This window comes from Psammomys obesus, unplaced genomic scaffold (genome assembly GCF_907164565.1).
Source record: "Psammomys obesus unplaced genomic scaffold, mPsaObe1.curated_primary_1811, whole genome shotgun sequence".
Taxonomy (NCBI): domain Eukaryota; kingdom Metazoa; phylum Chordata; class Mammalia; order Rodentia; family Muridae; genus Psammomys; species Psammomys obesus.
The window spans coordinates 2,208,509-2,228,252 of record NW_026585643.1 but is presented as its reverse complement, the minus strand read 5'-3'; the positions used below and the strand labels follow the sequence as shown (position 1 = coordinate 2,228,252).

The 19,744-nt window shown below is 45.2% G+C and overlaps 2 protein-coding genes and 1 non-coding gene across 3 annotated transcripts; 2 read left to right on the top strand and 1 right to left on the bottom strand.

The window, feature by feature from the left end:
- The first annotated feature begins 538 nt into the window (after positions 1 to 538).
- Positions 539 to 2,815, top strand: LOC129684389 (granzyme C-like). The gene is made up of 5 exons (XM_055617535.1): positions 539 to 596; positions 952 to 1,102; positions 1,498 to 1,633; positions 1,880 to 2,140; positions 2,672 to 2,815. Exons 1-5 carry the CDS (start codon positions 539 to 541, stop codon positions 2,813 to 2,815), a joined length of 750 nt encoding a protein of 249 aa, XP_055473510.1.
- Positions 2,816 to 15,277: 12,462 nt separating this feature from the next.
- LOC129684545 (granzyme E-like) lies at positions 15,278 to 18,175 on the top strand. Its single transcript, XM_055617755.1, has 5 exons — positions 15,278 to 15,372; positions 16,418 to 16,568; positions 16,958 to 17,093; positions 17,348 to 17,608; positions 17,965 to 18,175. Exons 1-5 carry the CDS (start codon positions 15,318 to 15,320, stop codon positions 18,106 to 18,108), a joined length of 747 nt encoding a protein of 248 aa, XP_055473730.1. The 5' UTR covers positions 15,278 to 15,317; the 3' UTR covers positions 18,109 to 18,175.
- A 740-nt stretch (positions 18,176 to 18,915) lies between these two features.
- Positions 18,916 to 18,996, bottom strand: LOC129684802 (small nucleolar RNA SNORD55/SNORD39). The gene has a single exon (XR_008721399.1). It is a non-coding gene; the product is annotated as a small nucleolar RNA SNORD55/SNORD39 (small nucleolar RNA).
- Between the last annotated feature and the right edge of the window lie 748 nt (positions 18,997 to 19,744).

The window sequence follows — 19,744 nt, the reverse complement described above, 5'->3', positions numbered from 1 at the left end:
GCAGCTTTCTGAAGCTCAGGTCCCATGCCAAACCCAGACCTGGAAACCTGACACTGGCTGGATTGCCACAAGGTCTGAGGAAGGGAGGTGCTCTCAGAAAGCTTAGTGGGCACTAGCTTCTCCCAGCTTTTCTTCACCACCTGGAGACTGGATCATCCTTAGAAAGAGATGTGACAGAGACTGCACAGATACAAAATTTACATCACTAACTTATTTGAGCCCAGGGAAAGGGCAGCTTTACTGAGCAGCATGCAAGCGGGTGAGGCCACCAGCTCAAGAACATGAGCATCATTTATTAACCTTCTGAAGAAAGAGCCCAGGGTTCCTAGAAGCCTGCCCTGCACACTGCGCTAGCTCTGCAGTTGAGCTGTAGGTACCTCTCCACCTCTTCCTGTAAGGCCCCAGCTGTTCCATCCCTTCCGGCACACTACTCCAATGTCCCCCAGGCTCTGAATCCACACAGCCCTGCACCACCCGCTCTCTAGATAATCAGAAGTCACTCAGCCATGCAGCCAAGAGCATTTACTGAGAGCCCAAGATGTGTTGGACACCAGAACAGGAGACTCTTAGAAAATCCACCTCCATAGGGCTTGAGGGTAAAAGGTGAGGAAAAGACACCAATCAAGATTAGAGGGGTGAGAATGACTCACTACCCAAGGAAAACCAACAGCAAGACACCATCCAGGGTCCCTCAGCCCCCAGCATGATGAAGACAGAGCTTATCTCTCCATGTATTTGTAAAGCAGGGCCTGGAGGACAATGCTGCCCATCCCTTCTCAGAGCAGGACTCTGAGGCTCAAGATTCAGCAAAGATTATTCCATGTGCAGGGAATCCTGTCTGTGACAGCCTTGGGGACTGTAGATCCCATCCCCAATCACCCCTTCATAGATCTTCCCTCTCGACTTTATCTGCTGCTCCCAGACACCCCATATTCTAGCCTTTTCTTTCAGAGGAGATCATTGGAGGCCACGAGGTCAGTCCCCACTCGCGCCCCTACATGGCACATGTTACATTTCTGAGAGATAATGGGAAGAAAAAGTTCTGTGGAGGCTTCCTGGTTCGAGATGACTTCGTGCTGACAGCTGCTCACTGCAGGGGAAGGTGAGGCAGATCTCGCCCACATTTTCTGTGACGCCCACAGGATCTTCTGTCCTTCATTGTGGAGGCTCCCCTGAGAGCTCACTAGAAGGCAGGGCTGTGAAAATGGAAGTCTGAGAAGAGAGAAATTTGAGGTGAAAGGGTGAGAGGGCAGAGCCAGTAGCACCCTTGAGCTGATCACCTGCACTGGCCAAACTAAAGCAGTGGTTGACATGACAGTTCACATTAAGAGTCAATGCAAAACTTGGAATTTTGCCTAGAAGCAAGAAGGAGCCTCCAGGAGTCTCATGTTCTTGAGAAGCAGAGAGCAGTAGGTCAGACACCGAGGCCCTCCTGGGTCCTCAAGTCCCCTCAGCTAGAGCCTCACATCTCTCATGTTCACTCTGCTCTCTGCACAGCTCAATGACAGTCATGCTGGGGGCCCACAACATCAAAGAACAGGAGAAGACCCAGCAGGTCATTCCTGTGAAAGAATCCATTCCCCACCCGGACTATAATCCTAAAGGCCGCTCCAATGACATCATGCTGTTAAAGGTGAGCCCTGCCACCCTTCTATACACACAGCTTCACCCACCAAATCCCATCCCTGGTGCCTTGCTGTGATTGGAGCAGGACTTGCCCCTCCCACCCTGTTGTGCTCCTGCTTCCTCTCTCCCTTCCATCCTGGATTTCAGGGTGACCCAGAGCAGCAGCTTCTTCCCTCCCTTCCATTCTGGCTTCAGTGTGACCCGGAGCATCAGGCTGCTAACTGTGCTGTGCTCTCCCGCTTCTTCCTAACAGCTGATGAGTAAGGCCAAGAGGACTAGAGCTGTGAAGCCACTCAACCTGCCCAGGCGAAATGTCCTTGTGAAGCCCCAGGATATGTGCTATGTGGCTGGCTGGGGAAAGGTCACTGCAGAGGGGGAATTCCCAACCACACTGCAAGAGGTCCAGCTGACCATACAGAAGGATCAGGTGTGTGAGTCCCAGTTTGGAGGTTCTTACGACAAAGCCAATGAGATATGTGTGGGGGACCCAAAGATCAACGGTGCTTTTGTTGAGGTAAGTTGGATTGCTCTCCACTCTGGGTTCAGTGGGAAGGGAAATGAAATCTGACTTAGGGACCCAAACACCAAGGGACTTTTTGCCTACTGGTTGTGAAAGTTCTCCCAGGAAACAGCATGAATCAGGAACTGACTAGGGCAGCCTGAGCTGACAAGGAGCCTTTGTTGAAGGCAGGTTGTATAAAAAAAGTGTGTTTGAAACACAAAGCCTTCCAGGCGCTGACTTCCAGGCCCACACTCCCTGAGTGTGTCCTAGCCACAACCAGGTGAGGAGGGTCCCACATACCTTCATGGAGAGTGGATCACAGACCTGGGGGAAGGGCAGAGGCTGGCCTCAGGAGGGAGGTGAAGCAGTAACTATGTCCATGGTCAGAGCTGGGAAGCCCAGGGGCCCCAGGCCTGCCCTCTGACTTCCTCCCAGAAAGAGAACACACAAGTCATTCTTTTCTGAGATGAGCCTTGACATGAGTGGGAGGTTGGGACTAAGTTGAACAACAGCTCAGTTCCCTGTGTCCCCCTCAATTCACAGGAGGATTCCGGAGGTCCTCTAGTGTGTAAAAAAGCTGCTGCAGGCATCCTCTCCAATGGGAAAAAAGATGGTTCAGCTCCACAGGTCTTCACCAGAGTCTCAAGTTTCCTATCCTGGATAAAGAAGACGATGAAACGCAGCTAACTACAAGAAGCAAACTGGTTCCCTTTCTGACTAGCCAGCCATCTTCCCTACAGCTGAGTCCTGGATTGCTCTAGGACAGATGCCAGCAACTTAATAAATGTCTTTGCAGATAAAAAGACTTGACTTGTTTCATGTCCATTCACAGGGGCCAGCGCTATCTCTGAAACATATCTCTGAAACTCAGGCAAGGTCATTGCCCAGCACAGTTTTGCTTGTCCCATTCTCTCTAGTGGCTGCTGTTCTAACAGACCTAAAGCTGAGCACCATCAGGAGAAATGTAGGGTGTCTCTTGCTTGGGGTTCAGGGTAAACTGCCACCTCCTCTGTGCCATATGACAGAGAAGGAAGGAAAAGCACCTTTGTTCTGGAGACACAGAACACTTGCTGACATCACATGGAGATGGTCCTTCCTGGGCAGGCTCTCTCTCTCCCAAGGCTTCACCAAGGCTTCCCTTAAGGGGACAGCTCTTTCAGTCAAACCTGTTTCTCATCTAGCAGCAGTTTCCCTGTTCCCCTCTGGAAACAGGGCCAGGCTTCCTCCAGCCTCCTAGCTCCACCCCCTTCTCTTTTACCCCTACTCAGATGAATCTGGCACCTCTGTGTTTCTAGACCACACCATTTGTTTTTTTGTTGGTGTCCCGTGCCACCTGTCTGTGGTTGGCTCATGTATTTGATGACTTAGTTCCCATGTTGCCCTTGTTTGGGTATTTTAGGAATTATGGCCTTGGAGGAAGAAGTAAATTGCTGGGGCAGACTTTGAGATTTCAAAGCCTCACAGCATCACCACTTCCTAGTCTCTCTGTCTCTTTCCCCCCTCTCTCTCTATCTATCCCTCTTCTTCCCTCTCCCTCCCTCCCCTTTTTCCCTTCCCCCAACCCCCAGGTGTGTGTTTGTGTGATTGTAGTAAATGATAGGAGCCCTCAGCTTTCTGGTCCTGCTACCATGCCCCTTATTTGATGCCATACCTCCCTCAGTGGTGGACTTGTGTCTCTCTAGAACCATGTCTTTCTCCTAGAAATTGTCTTGGTTGTGGTGTTTTAGCACAGTAATGGAAAAGAAAGTGATATACGTGCTTTTATCCAATAAACATATTTTCTCCTGACCAAAATGCAGGAAAGAATTCATTTGCCATGTTGCTCAGGGGTAGTTGGCCTGACGGCGTTGTGGGACAGCCTTCACCGTAAACAGCCACAGCTGAATGACTACCATCTGCAAGATCAAACTGCCAGCCTCCATGATATAATTTATTTTTTTAAGCCAGAAATAATGTTTTCCCCTATAGCTAGTTGTTACAGGATATTTCATATTTGTACATAGAAAACTTAATTTTTAGCAAAATACAAAAGCTTAAATGGGATGTCAGATGCAGTTAGCTGTGTCCTGAAGAGATGCAGTTTGGCTGTGCCTCTGAAAGCCTCCAACAGATAAGAATGCTAAAGAAAGGAATGTTCCTACCTATTTTAAAGCAAGTTGTTTGGGAAAGGTCTTGTGGTCTTTGCTCTATGGTCTGAGTCAGCTGGGTGGCCTCGAGATTTCCCACCATAAAGGTGAAACGATTCAGCCCCTACAGACATGGCTTAGAGCCCCTACCCCTACCCCACCATGACAGTGACATGGTTCATCCTGCCGAGGATAGAGAGGATGAGCTAGAGACTTTTTTAGATAGCAAGTTCATCTTTGGGAGTTTTTGGCTTGGAATAACCCTCATGGAAGGAACTCATGTAAGAGATAGGGATGTTTCTCTCTGGGCTTGTACGAACAACAGAGAGGCAGCTGTGAGGACCCAGGTAAAATGATATTCTAGAAAAGAGAGCTAGGCTCCTGGCCTGTTTCCTGTTTTCTCCTTCTTTCAATGTCTATCCCATTTGCCTTTCTGAGTGAGGATTGATCATCTTACTCAGGATCCTCCTTCTAGCTCACCTTCTTTAGGTGTACAGATTTTAGTATGTTTATCCTATATTATATGTCTAGTATCCGCTTGTAAGTGAGTATGTACTGAGTGTGTCTTTCTGTTTCTGGGATGCCTCACTCAGGATGATCTTTTCTAGTTCCCACCATTTGCCTGCAAATTTCATTATTTCCTTGTTTTTAATTGCTGAGTAGTATTCCATTGTGTAAAAATACCACAATTTCTGTATCCATTCCTCTGTTGAGGGACATCTACATTGTTTCTAGGTTCTGGCTATTACAAATAAAGCCGCTACCAACATGGTTGAGCAAATGTCCTTGTGTACTTGAGCATATTTTGGATATATGCCTAGGGTGGTATAGCTGGATCTTGAGGACACGGTATTCCTAATTGTCTGAGAAAACACCAAATTGATTTCCAAAGTGGTTGTACAGTTTACATTCCCACCAGCAATGGAGGAGGGTTCCCCTTTCTCCACATCCTCTCCAGCATGTAGTGTCACTTGAGTTTTTTATCTTAGCCATTCTGATGGGTGTAAGGTGAAATCTCAGGGTTGTTTTGATTTGCATCTCCCTGATGACTAAGGACATTGAGCATTTCTTTAAATGTTTCTCTGCCAGGAGCCTACCACAGAGGGCCTCTGAAAGACTCTACCCAGCATTGTATAAAATCAGATAATGAGACTCATAAACAAACTTTGGGCAGAGTGCAGGGAATCTTAGGAAAGAAGGGGGAGACAGTGAGACCTGGAGGGGACAGGAGCTCCACAAAGATAGCAAATGAACCAAAATATCTGGGCCCAGGGGTCTTTTCTGAGACTAATACTCCAACCAAGGACCATTCATGGATATAACCTAGAACTCCTGCTCAGATGTAGCCCATGGCAGCTCAGTGTCCAAGTTTCTTCCCTAATAAGGGGAACAAGGACTGTCTCTGCCATGAACTCAGTGGCTAGCTCTTTGACTGCCTCCCCTGGATGGAGGAGCAGTGTTGCCAGGCTACAGAGGAGTTCAGATGAGACCGGATAAGCTAGGGTCAGATGGAAGGGGAGGAGGACCTCCCCTATCCGTGGACTTGGAGAGGGGCATAGGAGGAGATGACAGGTGGAGGATGGGTTTGGGAGGGGAGGAGGGAGTGGGCTACAGCTGGGATACAAAGTGAATAAACTCTAATTAATATAAAAATTAAAATTAAAAAAAAGAAAAGAGAGCTAAGGAGCACTCTTGGATTTGGAGGAGTTCAAGAGAAAGTTAGAATAGCTAGGTAAAAGGACACAGAGAGTTCTAAAGAGCTAGTAGTTGAGTTGTAGAATCAGGCTTGTAAACATATATTTTGTATATAGTTTAGAAAATAAAGTTACCTTACTGAGCAAGCAGGGTTTTTACCTTAGTTTATGCCTCCCATGTCATTATTAGTATAACTATTAGATAACTTAAAATGATAAATATTACATGTGGCTCCTTTATGTGCAGGAGAAGACATGCCAGCAAAAGTACATGGAGACAGACAACAGGTTCCCCCTGTTGCATCTGGAGTCTCAAGGAGAGGCAAAAGGCAAGCCAGCAAAGAAGAGAGACACTGGACAGAAAAATGCCAGGCAGTGAGCATGTGGCATGAGCATAAATGGGGTAAAAAAATCTCACAAGTTGCAAACATGTGGAAAACAGTGAGAGAACCTGAGAAGTCATTAGACTTGGTAAGTTACCTGGGAAGTCCTTAAGGAGAGAAGTGATAATATTAAAAAGAATAATCCACAGGATCAGAAATTCTATTAACACAGGGCTTTAGAACCCTATATAATGCTACCTTAGGTTTAAAAGTAGAAATAGAAAATGGAAAGATAAATGACTTAACTAAGATGAGCTTAATATTGATTGTGATTATTATCATTCTAGTGTTTTATTTATTTTTCTTAATAGACATAGTGTTTTTCTGTTTCTTTTTAAAGAAAAAATATTTGGGGCTGGAGAGATGGCTCAGTGGTTAAGCACACTATCTGCTCTTCCAAAAGTCCCAGGTACAATTCCCAGCACCCACATAGCAGCTCACAACTGTCTGTAATGCCAATTCCAAGGGATCTGACACCTTCACACTAATGCACATAAAGTAAAAATTAAATAAATTATTTTTAAAAAGGAAAAAGATTCTTTAGAGATATAGGAAAAAGAAAAATACAAAAAATGGATAGATAAGATACAAGCCTTAGAAGAAAACTTAGAGAGACATAAATAGAAATGAGAAAGATACTCAGAGACAGAGGAATTAAGGCCAAATCCTACTGTGCCATCATATAACAAAATTGAAGAAAGTCATGCAAAAGCAGTTAAAAAAAAACAACCTTAGCTTATCCTGTTACTCTATGACAAATACCAGCAGATGATAGGCACCCCCAAGGTTATGAAGAATTTGGATGGCATCCTGTGGAAATACTACATTTTTAAAAATTTAAAGAAGCCGTCATTCCATGTTAAATTCTTGGGTAATTCAAAATAAAGTAATCCCTCAAGACTGGAAAGATATGACAAAAGCAATATTAGACTCTGGTCTTCAGTTACAGTGGCAGTCATGGTAGAAAGACAAGCTAAGGAGATAGGACAGAAAAATAGGGCCAGAGGTATAAATGTTTCCTAAGATCGGTTGTTAGGTTGTTAGGTTAGGTTGAAGGTCAATATGATGAGGTTCAAATGCAGGTGGAATATGATGATACCAAACTTGGCACTTTAAGTGCTTGAGACAAGGTGAAAGAAACAGGAAAAGGGTCGAATTGTTTACTAAAATTACGCGAGAGCCAAAGGAAGCCTTCATTGACTTTTTAGAAAGATTGACTTGAACTGTAAAGAGAAACGTATCAGATTCAGAAGTGAGGCAAGTACTGAGAGAATATTTGGCTTCAGAAAAGGCTAAAAGGTGAACAGGCCTCTAAAAGGAACATCAGCACCAGAGATGAATGGATTAGAAATATGGCTGATATTGGATCTTGTGCTTGTGTCGCAACTTTCATAGAAGCACTCTCTAAAAGTTTTAAGAAAAGTCAAACTGTCAAATGTTTTGGATGTAGAAAGCAAGGTCATTTGCAAAGGGACTGTAGGCAAGGCATTCCTGGAAACGATGTTTGTTTCTAGAGATTATCCACACTGAAGCCCCAGTCTTCTGGACCATGCAGAAGGTGTGGAAGAGGCCAGCCCTGGACTAATAAACCCCTTGTTGGGAAATGTCATAGGGCCATTCACAGGTCCCAATATCAAATTCAAGTCTGCCCACTCAGGTCAGCAGTGGAGAGCCTCATCTGCAAGCAACTAACCAGCACTGCCCTGGACATAGCCGTTAACAACCCAAATATCAAAGTCAGAGCAGCTTCAGCAGCTAAGACAGAAAATGCAGGAGAGACCAGAAAACAAGTAGTTTGGCACTGCTACAAATAGTCTGAGGCCACAACGGAAAGTATTTATAAATCGTATTGAAATAGAAGGTATGGTAGACACAGAAGCAGATGCAACAATAATTTTACCAAAATCTTGTCCTCCAGATCAGCCTTTTCAGGAGGTAGATATTTAGTTTCGAGGGGTTGGAACTTTATCTTAGGCAAAAAGGGATGGGTCAAGGGTATAGGGCCAAAAGAACAAATAGGAAAATTAAAGTCATATGTGGATAACATAGCCATGAATTTATGGGGACATCAGTTTGTTGCAGGAGTGGAGGATGCAGATTAACATTCCTTCAGTCTCAGAGATAAACCATAACATAAAAAATGCTTCTGAGGAAAGCACTGAAGGGTGTTTTCAAGAACAGTCATAGACAGCCCAGGTTGTCCATAGGCAGGACATGACGGGCGTTGGTTTTTCAAATGTACCAACAGCCCAACCTTTAAAACAGTGAGCTGACAGGCCTGTGCGGTGTTACAATGGCATATGACAAAAGGCAAATTACACGTATTAGAACAGCTGGTATAGGAAGAGCTGAATGATCGACACAATGAAGAATCTACCAGCCCATGGAATTCCCCTGTATTGTTAATCAAGAAAATGGAGGGTGTTAACTGATTTAAAGCCATAAATAAAACAATTCAGCCAATGCAATCTTTATAGGCCTGTAATCACTTCTCATTCTCTGCTACCCAAGGCACGGCCTATTATACTGATTGACTTAAAAAATTGCTTTTTCACAATCTTTTTGCCTGAGCATGATAGGGAAATGTTTACTTCCTCATACCTACTTATAATAATAATTGTCCAAAAAAGAGATATCATCGGAAAAATCTACCACAAGGAATGTTAAACAGTCCCACCTTGTGCCAGTATTTTGTACAAGAGCCATTAGAAATAATTATTAAATAGTTTCCTCAAACTATAATTTACTGTTACATGGATGATATCGTCTTGGCTGAATCAGACAAGACATTTTAGAAAAATGTTTGATGAAGTAAAGAGAATTTGCCTTGTTGAGGATTGCGAATTGCTCCTAAAAAGATGCAACGAGATCCTATCAGTTATCTAGGATATATGGTTTATAGAAAATTTGACCATAAAAAGTACAAATTAGGAGAAAACAATTACAAACTCTTAATGATTTTCAAAACTTGCTAGGAGATATTACTGGCTGTAGCCCACAACTAAGTTAATTATCCAAGAGCTGAGTAATTTATTTCAAAACTTACAAGGTAATAAGTACTCAAATAATCCAAGAAAATGATCAGCTGAGGTAGAAAGAGAATTGACTCTGGTTAAAAAAAAAAAAAAAAAATTACAGGATGCAATGTGGGTCACTTGGATCCAAAGCTGGATTGGTTTTTGTTTGTTTGTTTGTTTGTTTGTTGCCTTCTACTCATTCTTCCAGGAATTCTTATGCAGAGAGAAGATAATATCTTAGAATGGATATTTTTATCACAAAAACTGAGTAAAAAAATTAAAGACCTATATAAAAAAGGATCCCCGATTGATTCTGAAAGTAAACATGAGACTTCCTCAATTAGCAGGAATAAACCCAATAGAAATTGTAGCAGCATTTGCTAATGCTGAAATCTCTTCATTGTGGGGAAAAAAAACATTGGAAAAGACTTGCCGTAATTTTGGGGGAGAGAATAATAACAAGTATCCCTAAAGCAGGAAACTTCAGTTTTCAGAAAGAACTAATCGGATCCCCCCTTATAGAATAAAAGGAACACCAATTTCTGGAAGCCCTACATTCTAAACGTATACAAATAAATCAAGAAAGACAGGTGATAAGTCAGAAAAAAAATAAGTAAAGTGGCTCAGAACCCTTATGATTCAATTAAAAATCAGAGCTGTGTGCTATTCTTATGCTATTATTATATTTTTCTGAATCTCTTAATATAATTACTGACTCTCAATATGAAGAGAGCTATTTTGCTTATAGAAACTGCTGATCTAATTCCAGATGATTCAGAATTAACTTTACTCTCTATTCAGCTATAAGAAATAATCAGAAATAGAAACCATGCATTATTTTTAACATATATCATGTCTCATACGAGTTTACCATACCTTCTAGCCCAAGGTAAAGACTGATCAGCTATTAATAGGAAATGTGGTAGACACCTCAGAATTTCATGAAAAAACAAAGACAAAAACAAAACATGTTAACAGCAAAGGTTTGAAGAAAGATTTTTTTCATCATTTGGCAACAGGCCAAGGAAATTATAAGAAAAATGTTCTACTTGTTCTTTGTATAACCAAACTCTATTACATGCAGGGAGGAAGTCAAAGGGTACCCAAAGAAATGAAATTTGGCAAATGGATATGTTTCATTTTGCACAGTTTGGGAAATTAAAGTATGTGCACCATACCATAGACACGTATTCAGGATTTCAGTGGGTAACTGCTTTAAGCTCTGAAAAAGCTCATTTTGTAATTACACATTTATTATAATTTATGGCTATTATACCTGTACAAATTCATTCTACTAGAGACAATGCCCCAGCATATGTCTCTAGTAAAATGAAAGTTTTACGCATCTTACAACATAAAGCATTTCACAGGCATACCTCACAATCCTACAGGACAACAGTTATAGAAATATCTAATAATACTTTAAAATGGATGTTTAATAAACTGAAAGAGGTAACAAAGACCCCCAGAGATCCATTGCATAAATGTTTTATTAACTTTAATATTTTTAAATGCTAATGAGCAAAACCACAGTAGCTGCTGAGAGATATTGGATTGTGGGGGGAAAAAACTGCAAAATTAAATCAGCTGGTATTTTTTTTTTAAGATGTGATAACATCAGAACGGAAACCAGAATTTGAATTCTATTAGGGAAGAGGTTCTGTGTCTGTTTCCACAGAAGAAGAAAAGCTGTGGATTCCACCAGAGCTAGTACAGATTAGATTAGAACAAGAAAGATCTCCTGAAGAAAGGGAGACCTTCTGAACACCACTGGCATGAACGCTGTGAGGAAGAAAGAGGTGCAGAAAACGACAGCACAGGTGACAACAGAAAATAACCCCCTGTCCAGGCACGGAGAGAGCCAGGGAAGTTGGAGAAGCCATGCTTAGTCCAACTAAGAGGCCTTTAAATGCTGCAAATTTGTTCCTAGCTATGGCGTCAATGATAACTACACATAGTAAAAAGAATAATCCAGATAGCCACAAAATAGAAACAGAACTAGCAAAGCCATCCGATAATTTAAAAGCAATTGTTATAGCTACTATACATAGTTTCCAAGTCAAAAGGATGTGCAGACAACTTGACCTCCTCTAGTGACTTACAAGCAAGTGTTTTTGCTTCTGAGCCAGCTATGGTGATCAGGCCCTGCACCTCCCCTGGGCAGCATAGTAGGATGTGGGGTTTGCAGGTGAACTGGCCCAGAGGCTGGAAGAGCCTACCCTCTGACCAGCTCAATTATCTCCCGTGCCCAGATCCGTGGCTTTGACATAGCCCAAGCCAACATCTACCCCATGGATGAACTGCTGGAGTGCATGATGGTGCTGGTCCTATTGATCCAAAATTATAGGATCTCCATGATACAGAGCGACAACATAGGCAAGAGGAGTCTCACTGAGGTTCCAGCATTGATAGGGGACAGCTCTCCCACACTCATGCCCTGTCTGGCTCCCCCGTACCTTGCCACCAGAGTCAGCTCTGCTGTGCTGCCCAGCTGACATGCAGGCACCTCTCAAGTGCTGCAGCCAGTGGGGGGCAGGGATAGCTCCCCCACACTAATGACCTTAGGGCCAACTGTCTTGCCTGCAAGAGAATGTGGCAAGGGGTGAGATGCAGGTAAGGCATTTCTTCCTGCCCAAGCCGCCTCACAGCGGACTGAGCATGGGGCCAGCTTTCCCATGCTTGTAGCCTGCTCAGCTGTTTCCCTTGCCAACAGGGTAGCTCAGACAAGGAGTAGGGTCGCCTCCGCATAATGCCACGGGCAGCAGTCTAGGCAAAGGACATCTGATGGCTTTTGGTGGTAACGTGGTCCTGAAACACCAACAGAAACGGCAGCTGCCATAGGACCACGGACCCAGACAACCCTCAGCAGAGCTGGGGCCAGATGTCCCCATGGCCATGGGTGGCGGTGCAGGCCATACAGATCACCTTGTCTCCCCTCAGCACACAGCCCTCAGACACTCACAATGTCTCCAATGGCATCTCAGACCATGGATATCCACTTGCCCTTTGGTGGAACCTTGGGACACAGACACGAACACAGATCGCGGCAGGAACGTGGACCCAGGCATGGCCTTTGGCATCAGCCCGAGCCAGGACCCCACCATGGCCTCCTCACATCTGCCTGTTTCGCACTGACACGGAGTCTCCAATTCCAGCCTCATTAACAGTCTATAAACCCCTGGGCTTCGCTTTCTCTTCCATCTCTCCACTGGGCACTCCATCTTTCCCATCTCTCCATCCATCACACATCTGTCCATTGCAGTGGTGCCCATGGCAGGCATTTGGGTGTCCTTCTTCCAGCCACCCTTGGCTGTGTGGCCAGTACATTAACTGTTATTTTTGTTCTCATTCTGTCATGAATTGCTTTTGTCTTAGTTGTGGATAAACATGTAAAATGTATTCTGTACTGAAAGTGTAAAAATTAGTGTGAGGCCTCAGTTTCCATTCAGAATGCTGATTTTAGCTGTATAGAAGTCCATTAAATAGCACAGTCTTGGGAGCTGCTAATTTGATGTGCATTTTTATTTATTTTCAAGATTTTCTTAATAAGGTCTATGAGTGGGGCAGTGAGCGGATCTGGGTGAAGGTCTGGAGGGAAAACCTTGGTCAGGTGAGCTGAGTGCCCGTGTTGAATACCTTGCAGTCACTCGTGGCTCCAGCTTCTCTGGTTTCCAAAGACACCGGTACTCATGTGCACATTCCCAAACACAGACACGTACACACAATCAAAAGTTAAAAACTGTTTAGTTCAGCCAAGTGCAGTGGCCCAGATATGTAATCCCAGCACTCAGGGAGGCAGAGGCAAAGGGATCTATGTGAGCTCAAGGGCAGCCTGGTGTACAAAGCCAGTCCAGTAAAGCCAGGGCTACACAAGCTTTATGTCTTGTAGATATGACAAGAAATCTCAACAATATGACTGTTTAAACAAGACCTGAACACACCAGGTGACCTTCCAAAGTGGACAAGGAAATAGCAAGGGGCCCCGTCCCGAGATGAAGAGTAACAAGCAGTTACAACTGAGTGAGGGAGAATCAGTCTTCCCCAAGGATGAGCCCCCTAATGGTGATCCAATCCCAAGCGGTCAGATCTAAAGGAAATATGTGTTCATGCATATTAAACTGACTCTGTCGATTAGATTTGTATTTTTATTCTCTTTATGCATGTGAGAGGGAATGAAAAGAATAAGAAGCCATTGATCTGAAGGGGATGGAGAGACGTGTGAGGAGTGAGAGCAATAATGAGTAATATATTACATTTTAATTTTTCTTTTAACTTAAAGTGCTAAGCGCACTAACAGTAAAATTAAAACCAAACTATCTGTACATCTTACGAAGCTACTGAGATCAGGGCTATGTCCATCTGCCAGAGTGGAGCTGCCGAATCTCCACCCTGATCCATGGAGTCCTCCTTTACTTTTATGTAAAAAGAGAACAAAATAGATCTTATTACTTTCCTGTGTTCAATTTATTTAGTAGATATGACCAACATGGAGCTTGTTGCCTTGTTTTAAAAGATTCTCCCCAACTGAGCGCCCATATAATTAAGATTACTTTATCTATAATGGTTTTGTAGCTTATCTGTGTGTGCAGATATCGTGCCATTTACATACTGTCCCTTTTCAGGGGGATTTACCAACTTTACTTGTGTAAGTAATGTGTAGCCCAAAACAGTGATCCCTTCAATGTGCACAGAAAAGGCAAAAGGTAATACACATTTGGACTACACGATTAATTTTGATGCAACTAATTTCAGGACTTTAGTTTACAACTAAGATAAAACATCCACTGGTCCCAAAGTATAAAAGGAGGAAATTTAAAAATATCTCAAATACATGAATGAAAGAGCAGGAGTCCAGGTAGGTCCCTGGGCTACTGGGATGTGGCCCCACACACCCCTGTCCTCAGGGCAGGCCAGCCTGTCTCACCCAGAGCTGGCCTCACCCAGCTCTCACCATCTTGTGCTCTAAGCTCAGATTCTCAGCGTCCTCCAGTCCAGATCAGTTTTTTCAAGGGCTGTATCCCTGTCTCTCACTCCTAGATCATCAAATCATCATCCAAGATCTTAACAAGGTCCTTGCTTGTCTATAGAAAATGCAAGGCAAAGCTGCAGAAAATACCCTGGAAGTCCCCAGTAGGGAAGCCAAAGCTGATCTACTGAGCATTAAACTCAATCCTGAAGCTCTTGCCCCAGAGATAAATAGCTACCTAATAAACAAGTACCTACACCCGTCATTTTGATTTGTTATTACACTTAACTGTGTATGACAGAAACACATGATCAGTGGACATGGGTCAAACACTTGCTTTGAGATTCCTCTGTGACTTCCTAGAAGTTTCTGGAGAATCAGAGTGAGTTAGGGTTAGCTCATCAGACTATTCAAACAGATTGTTCCACAGTATAAGCAGTCGTCCTGAAGGTTAGTGACATGATGTACTGCATTGTTGACTGCCTAGGTCAATATGGTGCTGTATCAAGTCTCTAAGTACTGTGTATAGTAGTGCTATAATCGTTGATAAGATAAATTGGTTGTCAGTATTATTTTATAAAGAAAGAAAGAAATTAAAAGAGAAAGAAGGGAAAAAAGAAGGAAGGAAGGGAAGAAGGAAGGAAGGAAGCAAGCAAGGAAGAAAGAAGGAAGAAAAAAACCAAAGAAATCAAAATAGATCTTATCAGAATACAAAAAGTTTTAAGAGTCAAAGAAGGACTCACTTTTGTCTCAGCTCAGACACAGTGGACTTCCTGTGTTCTCAGGACCTCCTCAACCACAGTCTCTACACTGTCTACTCTCTTGGACTTCATAGGAGGTCAATGTTGTGACAGTGTCATCTTTACCCAAATCGACGCCAATCAGAAGCCGAGGTGCACAGGTTTTAAATGCCTGTGAGCCCACGGAGCACAAACCTGCTTCATCCCCTTCCCAGGGCTGGGTCTCCTCTGCCCTCCTCTGCCAGAACAGCCATTCTGGGAAGATGCCACCAGTCCTGATTCTCCTGACCTTTCTCCTGCCACTTGGAGCTGGTGCAGGTGAGTGAACAACCCTGTCCCAGAGCAGCCATCCATGACCCCTCTGCTGTCCTTCTGCCCAGCAGTTGTCAGGAATTGTCCTGACTGCACCCAGCAGCTTTCTGAAACTCAGGTCCCATGCCAAACCCAGACTTGGGAATCTAACACTGACTAGATTGCCACAGGGTCTGAGGAAGGGAGGTGCTCTCAGAAAGCTTAGAAGGCACTAGCTTCTCCCAGCTTTTCTTCACCACCTGGAGATTGGATCATCCTTAGAAAGAGATGTGACAGAGACTGCAAAGATACAAAATTTACATCACTAACTTACTTGAGCCCAGGGAAAGGGCAGCTTTACTGAGCAGCATGCAAGCGGGTGAGGCCACCAGCTCAAGAACATGAGCATCATTTATTAACCTTCTGAAGAAAGAGCCCAGGGTGCCAAGAAGCCTGCCCTGCACACTGCGCTAGCTCTGCAGTCGAGCTGTAGGTGCCTCTCCACCTCTTCCTGTAACGCCCCAGCTGTTCCATCCCTCCTGGCACACTGCTCCAATGTCGCCCAGGCTCTGAATCCCCACAGCCCTGCACCACCAGCTCTGGATAACCAGAAGTCACTCAGCCATGCAGCCAAGAGCATTTACTGAGAGCCCAAGACATGTTGGGCATGAGAATAGGAGACAGTTAGAAAAATCCTGCCCATAGGGCTTGTGGGTAAAAGGTGTGGAAATGACACCAATCAAGATTAGAGGGGTGAGAGTGACTCACTACCAAAGGAAAACCAACAGCAAGACACCACCCAGGGTCCCTCAGCCTCCAGCATGATGAAGACTGAACTTATCCCTCCATGTATTTGTAAAGCAGGGCCTGGAGGACAATGCTGCCCACCCCTTCTCAGAGCAGGACTCTGAGGCTCAAGATTCAGCAAAGATTATTCCATGTGCAAGGAATCCTGTCTGTGACAGCCTTGGGGACTGTAGATCCCATCCCCAACCTCCCCCTTTCTTCTGAGGTCTTCTCTTCTGACCTCATCTATTTCCAGGAATCCCATATTTTAACCTTTACTTTTCAGAGGAGATTATCGGGGGCCATGAGGTCAAGCCCCACTCCCGCCCCTACATGGCCTTTATTAAGTCTGTGGATATCAATGGGAAGAAGGGTAACTGCGGAGGCTTCCTGATTCGATACAACTTCGTGCTGACAGCTGCTCACTGCAATGGAAGGTGAGGAGAAGCCGCTCGCCCACATTTGCTGGCCCGCACAGGATCTTGTGTCCTTTATTGTTCCCCTGAGAGCTCACTAGAAGGCAGGACTGTGAAAACAGAACTCTGATACCAGTACATTTGAGGTGAAAGGGTGAGAGGGCAGAGTCAGCAGCACCCTTGAGCTGATCACCTGCACTGGACAAATTAAAGCAGTGGTTGAAGTGACAGTTCATGCTAAGCACCAGTGCAAACTTTGGAATATTGCCTAGAAGTAAGAGGGAGCCTCAAGGAGTCTCATGTCCTTGAGAAGCAGAGAGCAGTAGGTCAGACACAGAGGCCCTCCTGTGTCTTCAAGTCCCCTCAGCTAAATTCCCACATCTCTCAAGTCCACTCTGCTCTCTGCACAGCTCAATGACAGTCACGCTGGGGGCCCACAACATCATGACAAGAGAGAAGACACAGCAGGTCATCCCTGTGGAAAAAGCCATTCCCCACAGGGACTATAATCCTAAAGCCCGCTCCAATGACATCATGCTGTTAAAGGTGAGAACTGCACCCTGCCCACCCACCTCCTCCACTCACCCCTGTTCTCCCATCTCCTCCACTCACCCCTGTCCTCTGATCTCCTCCACTCACCACCCTACAACACACCTACTTCCTGTGCTCTGCTTGGTGCAGGATTTGTCCTTCCCCTCCTGCTCTGATCCTGCTTCTTCCCTCCCTTCCATCCTGGCTTTCAGTGACCCAGGGAAGTAGACTCCTGGCTGAGCTGGTCTCTCCTGCCTCTTCCTTATCAGCTAAAGAGAAAGGCCAAGAGGACTAGAGCTGTGAGGTCCCTCAGCCTGCCCAGCCGCTATGACCGTGTAAAGCCTGGGGACGTGTGCCATCTGGCTGGCTGGGGATCAAATTCCACTGAGAACATTTTACTGACTGCCGGCCTTCAAGAGGTTGAACTGATCGTCCAGGAGGACCAGAAATGCAAAAATCACTTCCGTCACTATTCCAAAACCACAGAGATTTGTGCTGGAGACCCGAAGAAAGCAAAGGCTGCTTTCAAGGTGGGGTTTAAGCATTTAACAGACAAAATGCAATGAGAGTTGAATCTGGGAGAGGACTTAGTGTGAAAATGGCCACACCTCAAGCCTCAGGGAAGGGAAGGGACAGCCCTGTAGGTCTCCTGTTAGTCCCTGGTGTGGGTGTGGCAAGAGTGGAGGGTGTATGAATTACCCAGAGCATCCCTGAGGACTTCAGGGAAAGCCAGGGATGGAGCTAGAAGGAAAAGCTGGGCTCCCTGGAGCTCTGACACTGAGGGAGATTGGAAAGCCTGCCCTGGCCCTGACAGCCTTGCCAGGAGGATGTAGGGGCAGCAGAGCCAGAGGGAACCAGGCTCAGTGCTTCCTTCCTCTGCCCACAGGGTGACTCTGGGGGACCCTTCGTGTGTGACAACAGAGCTTATGGAGTTTTAGCCTATGGAAAATCCAAGAGGATCGCCTCTGCAGTCTTTATGAAGGTCGTCCACTTCCTGCCCTGGATAACTAGAAACATGAAGCTCCCCTAACAGCTCTTAACCTGCCTGTGCAGGACCAGCTTGTCTGTGCACAGACAAGAACTGCAGGGAATGGGCCGCAAAGGCACAAAATTCATAATAAATAATCTCCAGAGTGAACATAACCAAAGTTCTTTGTTGTTTGAGCCACTTCATTGTTCGTGCGCCTCGCTGGTCCAGGCAGCCCTCTCCTATCAATTCTGGGCTTTGCTTCCTCCTCCTTTCCAGCCTCTCCTCTGCTGGAACTTCAGGCTACACAATTCACACATATTCATCATGTTACATGGGGGGGGGGTGTTTAGAGAGAATCTCTCGTGTACTCTATGGAAACATCACCTGTTAATAAAAGCTGATGGTCCACAGCTGAGGCAGGAAATAGGAGGTGGGCATCCCAGCAGAAGGAAATGAACACTGAGATAGAGTCAGAGGTACAAGATTGGCCCCAGACTCAAAGACAGACACATGAAACTGAAGAGAGCTAATGAGCCATGTGACACAGAGAATAGAATAAGTGGGTGAAATAAGTTATGAGCCATTTGGGGAAGAAAGCTTATAAACTAGGCATTTATTCACAAATAGCAAAGTCTCTGAGTCATTATTTCAGGAACTGGGGCACCAGTAGAAAATCCCGAGATTCCAGTAGGGTAGGTTGTTGTTTCTTAGTTTTTCTTTTTGAGATTGGACCTCACTGAATAGCTCTCACTGGCCTGGAATTTACTGTGTAAAGCAGCCTGGCCTTAAACCCACAGAGATCTGCCCTTCTCTGCTTCTCCAGCGCTGGGATTAGAGGTGTATGGCCTATCCAGCCACAAACCTATTTTAACTCTCAACCCTCCAAGGTTGGCTTTCTCACACACAACCATCAGGAGGCGACTGCACTGCCGAGGTGCCATACGCTCAGTCACTGGTTTTCATACTTAGCTCCAGAAATGAATCTTCCCGGGCCTAGGACATTCCTACCATCTCTGAGCCACCTTCATCAAGCCCCAACACTTGGCAGAGAGTCGAACCAGGCACTGGGTGAAGGGAGATTTGACCCTTGGACTTTAGAAGGTGTGGGCTGTGCCAGCCATTCAGTTTCCTGTTCCCAGGACCTTTCCCTCCCTAATAGGACAGGCTACTCTCACCACCTGAACTGTCCACAGTCTAGAAGGCTGACACATCCCTCCGAAGGCCCCAGGTTCACCTTGGTCCCTTTCCCAGCCCAGCACAGAGCTCAGTCAATTTCTTTAACCCTTGCTGACCTTCCAGTGTTTTCCATCTGACTTCCTCCAGCCCCACCTCCCCCAGGCCTGACTTAAGCCAGCCTCTCACTCCTCTACCCACAAGTTCCAAACGCTGTGGAGTCTCCTCTACCTCACATTCCAGCTAACTTGGGTTTCCAGTCACCTGATGCTCACCCCTCCCACCTAGGCTGGCTGAGCCCTGTTCCAACCCAAGTCTTGCATGAAGAGAGAGGATCAGAAATGACCTCCAGTCTCTCAACAACCCTAGCTCAGCATAGAACCTTGGCCTCCCCCTGATGGCCACATGAGAATATGGCAGTTTTGCGCCTGAGGCTCCAAGGGATGCTAGGCTACATCAACCAACCTTGGTAGGTCTCTGGCTTTGTATCTGGTACACAGTAGACTCCTTCTTCATCTTTATC

Bases quoted from the DNA above. Each gene is read 5' to 3' on its own strand.
- LOC129684389 (XM_055617535.1), top strand. From the start codon at position 539: ATGTGTTGGACACCAGAACAGGAGACTCTTAGAAAATCCACCTCCATA. The intron at 597-951 runs GTAAAAGGTGAG...CTTTTCTTTCAG, and splicing joins CACCTCCATAGGGCTTGAGG to AGGAGATCATTGGAGGCCAC. The intron at 2,141-2,671 runs GTAAGTTGGATT...CTCAATTCACAG, and splicing joins TCAACGGTGCTTTTGTTGAG to GAGGATTCCGGAGGTCCTCT.
- LOC129684545 (XM_055617755.1), top strand. From the start codon at position 15,318: ATGCCACCAGTCCTGATTCTCCTGACCTTTCTCCTGCCACTTGGAGCT. The intron at 17,094-17,347 runs GTGAGAACTGCA...CTTCCTTATCAG, and splicing joins ATGACATCATGCTGTTAAAG to CTAAAGAGAAAGGCCAAGAG. The intron at 17,609-17,964 runs GTGGGGTTTAAG...CTCTGCCCACAG, and splicing joins AAGCAAAGGCTGCTTTCAAG to GGTGACTCTGGGGGACCCTT.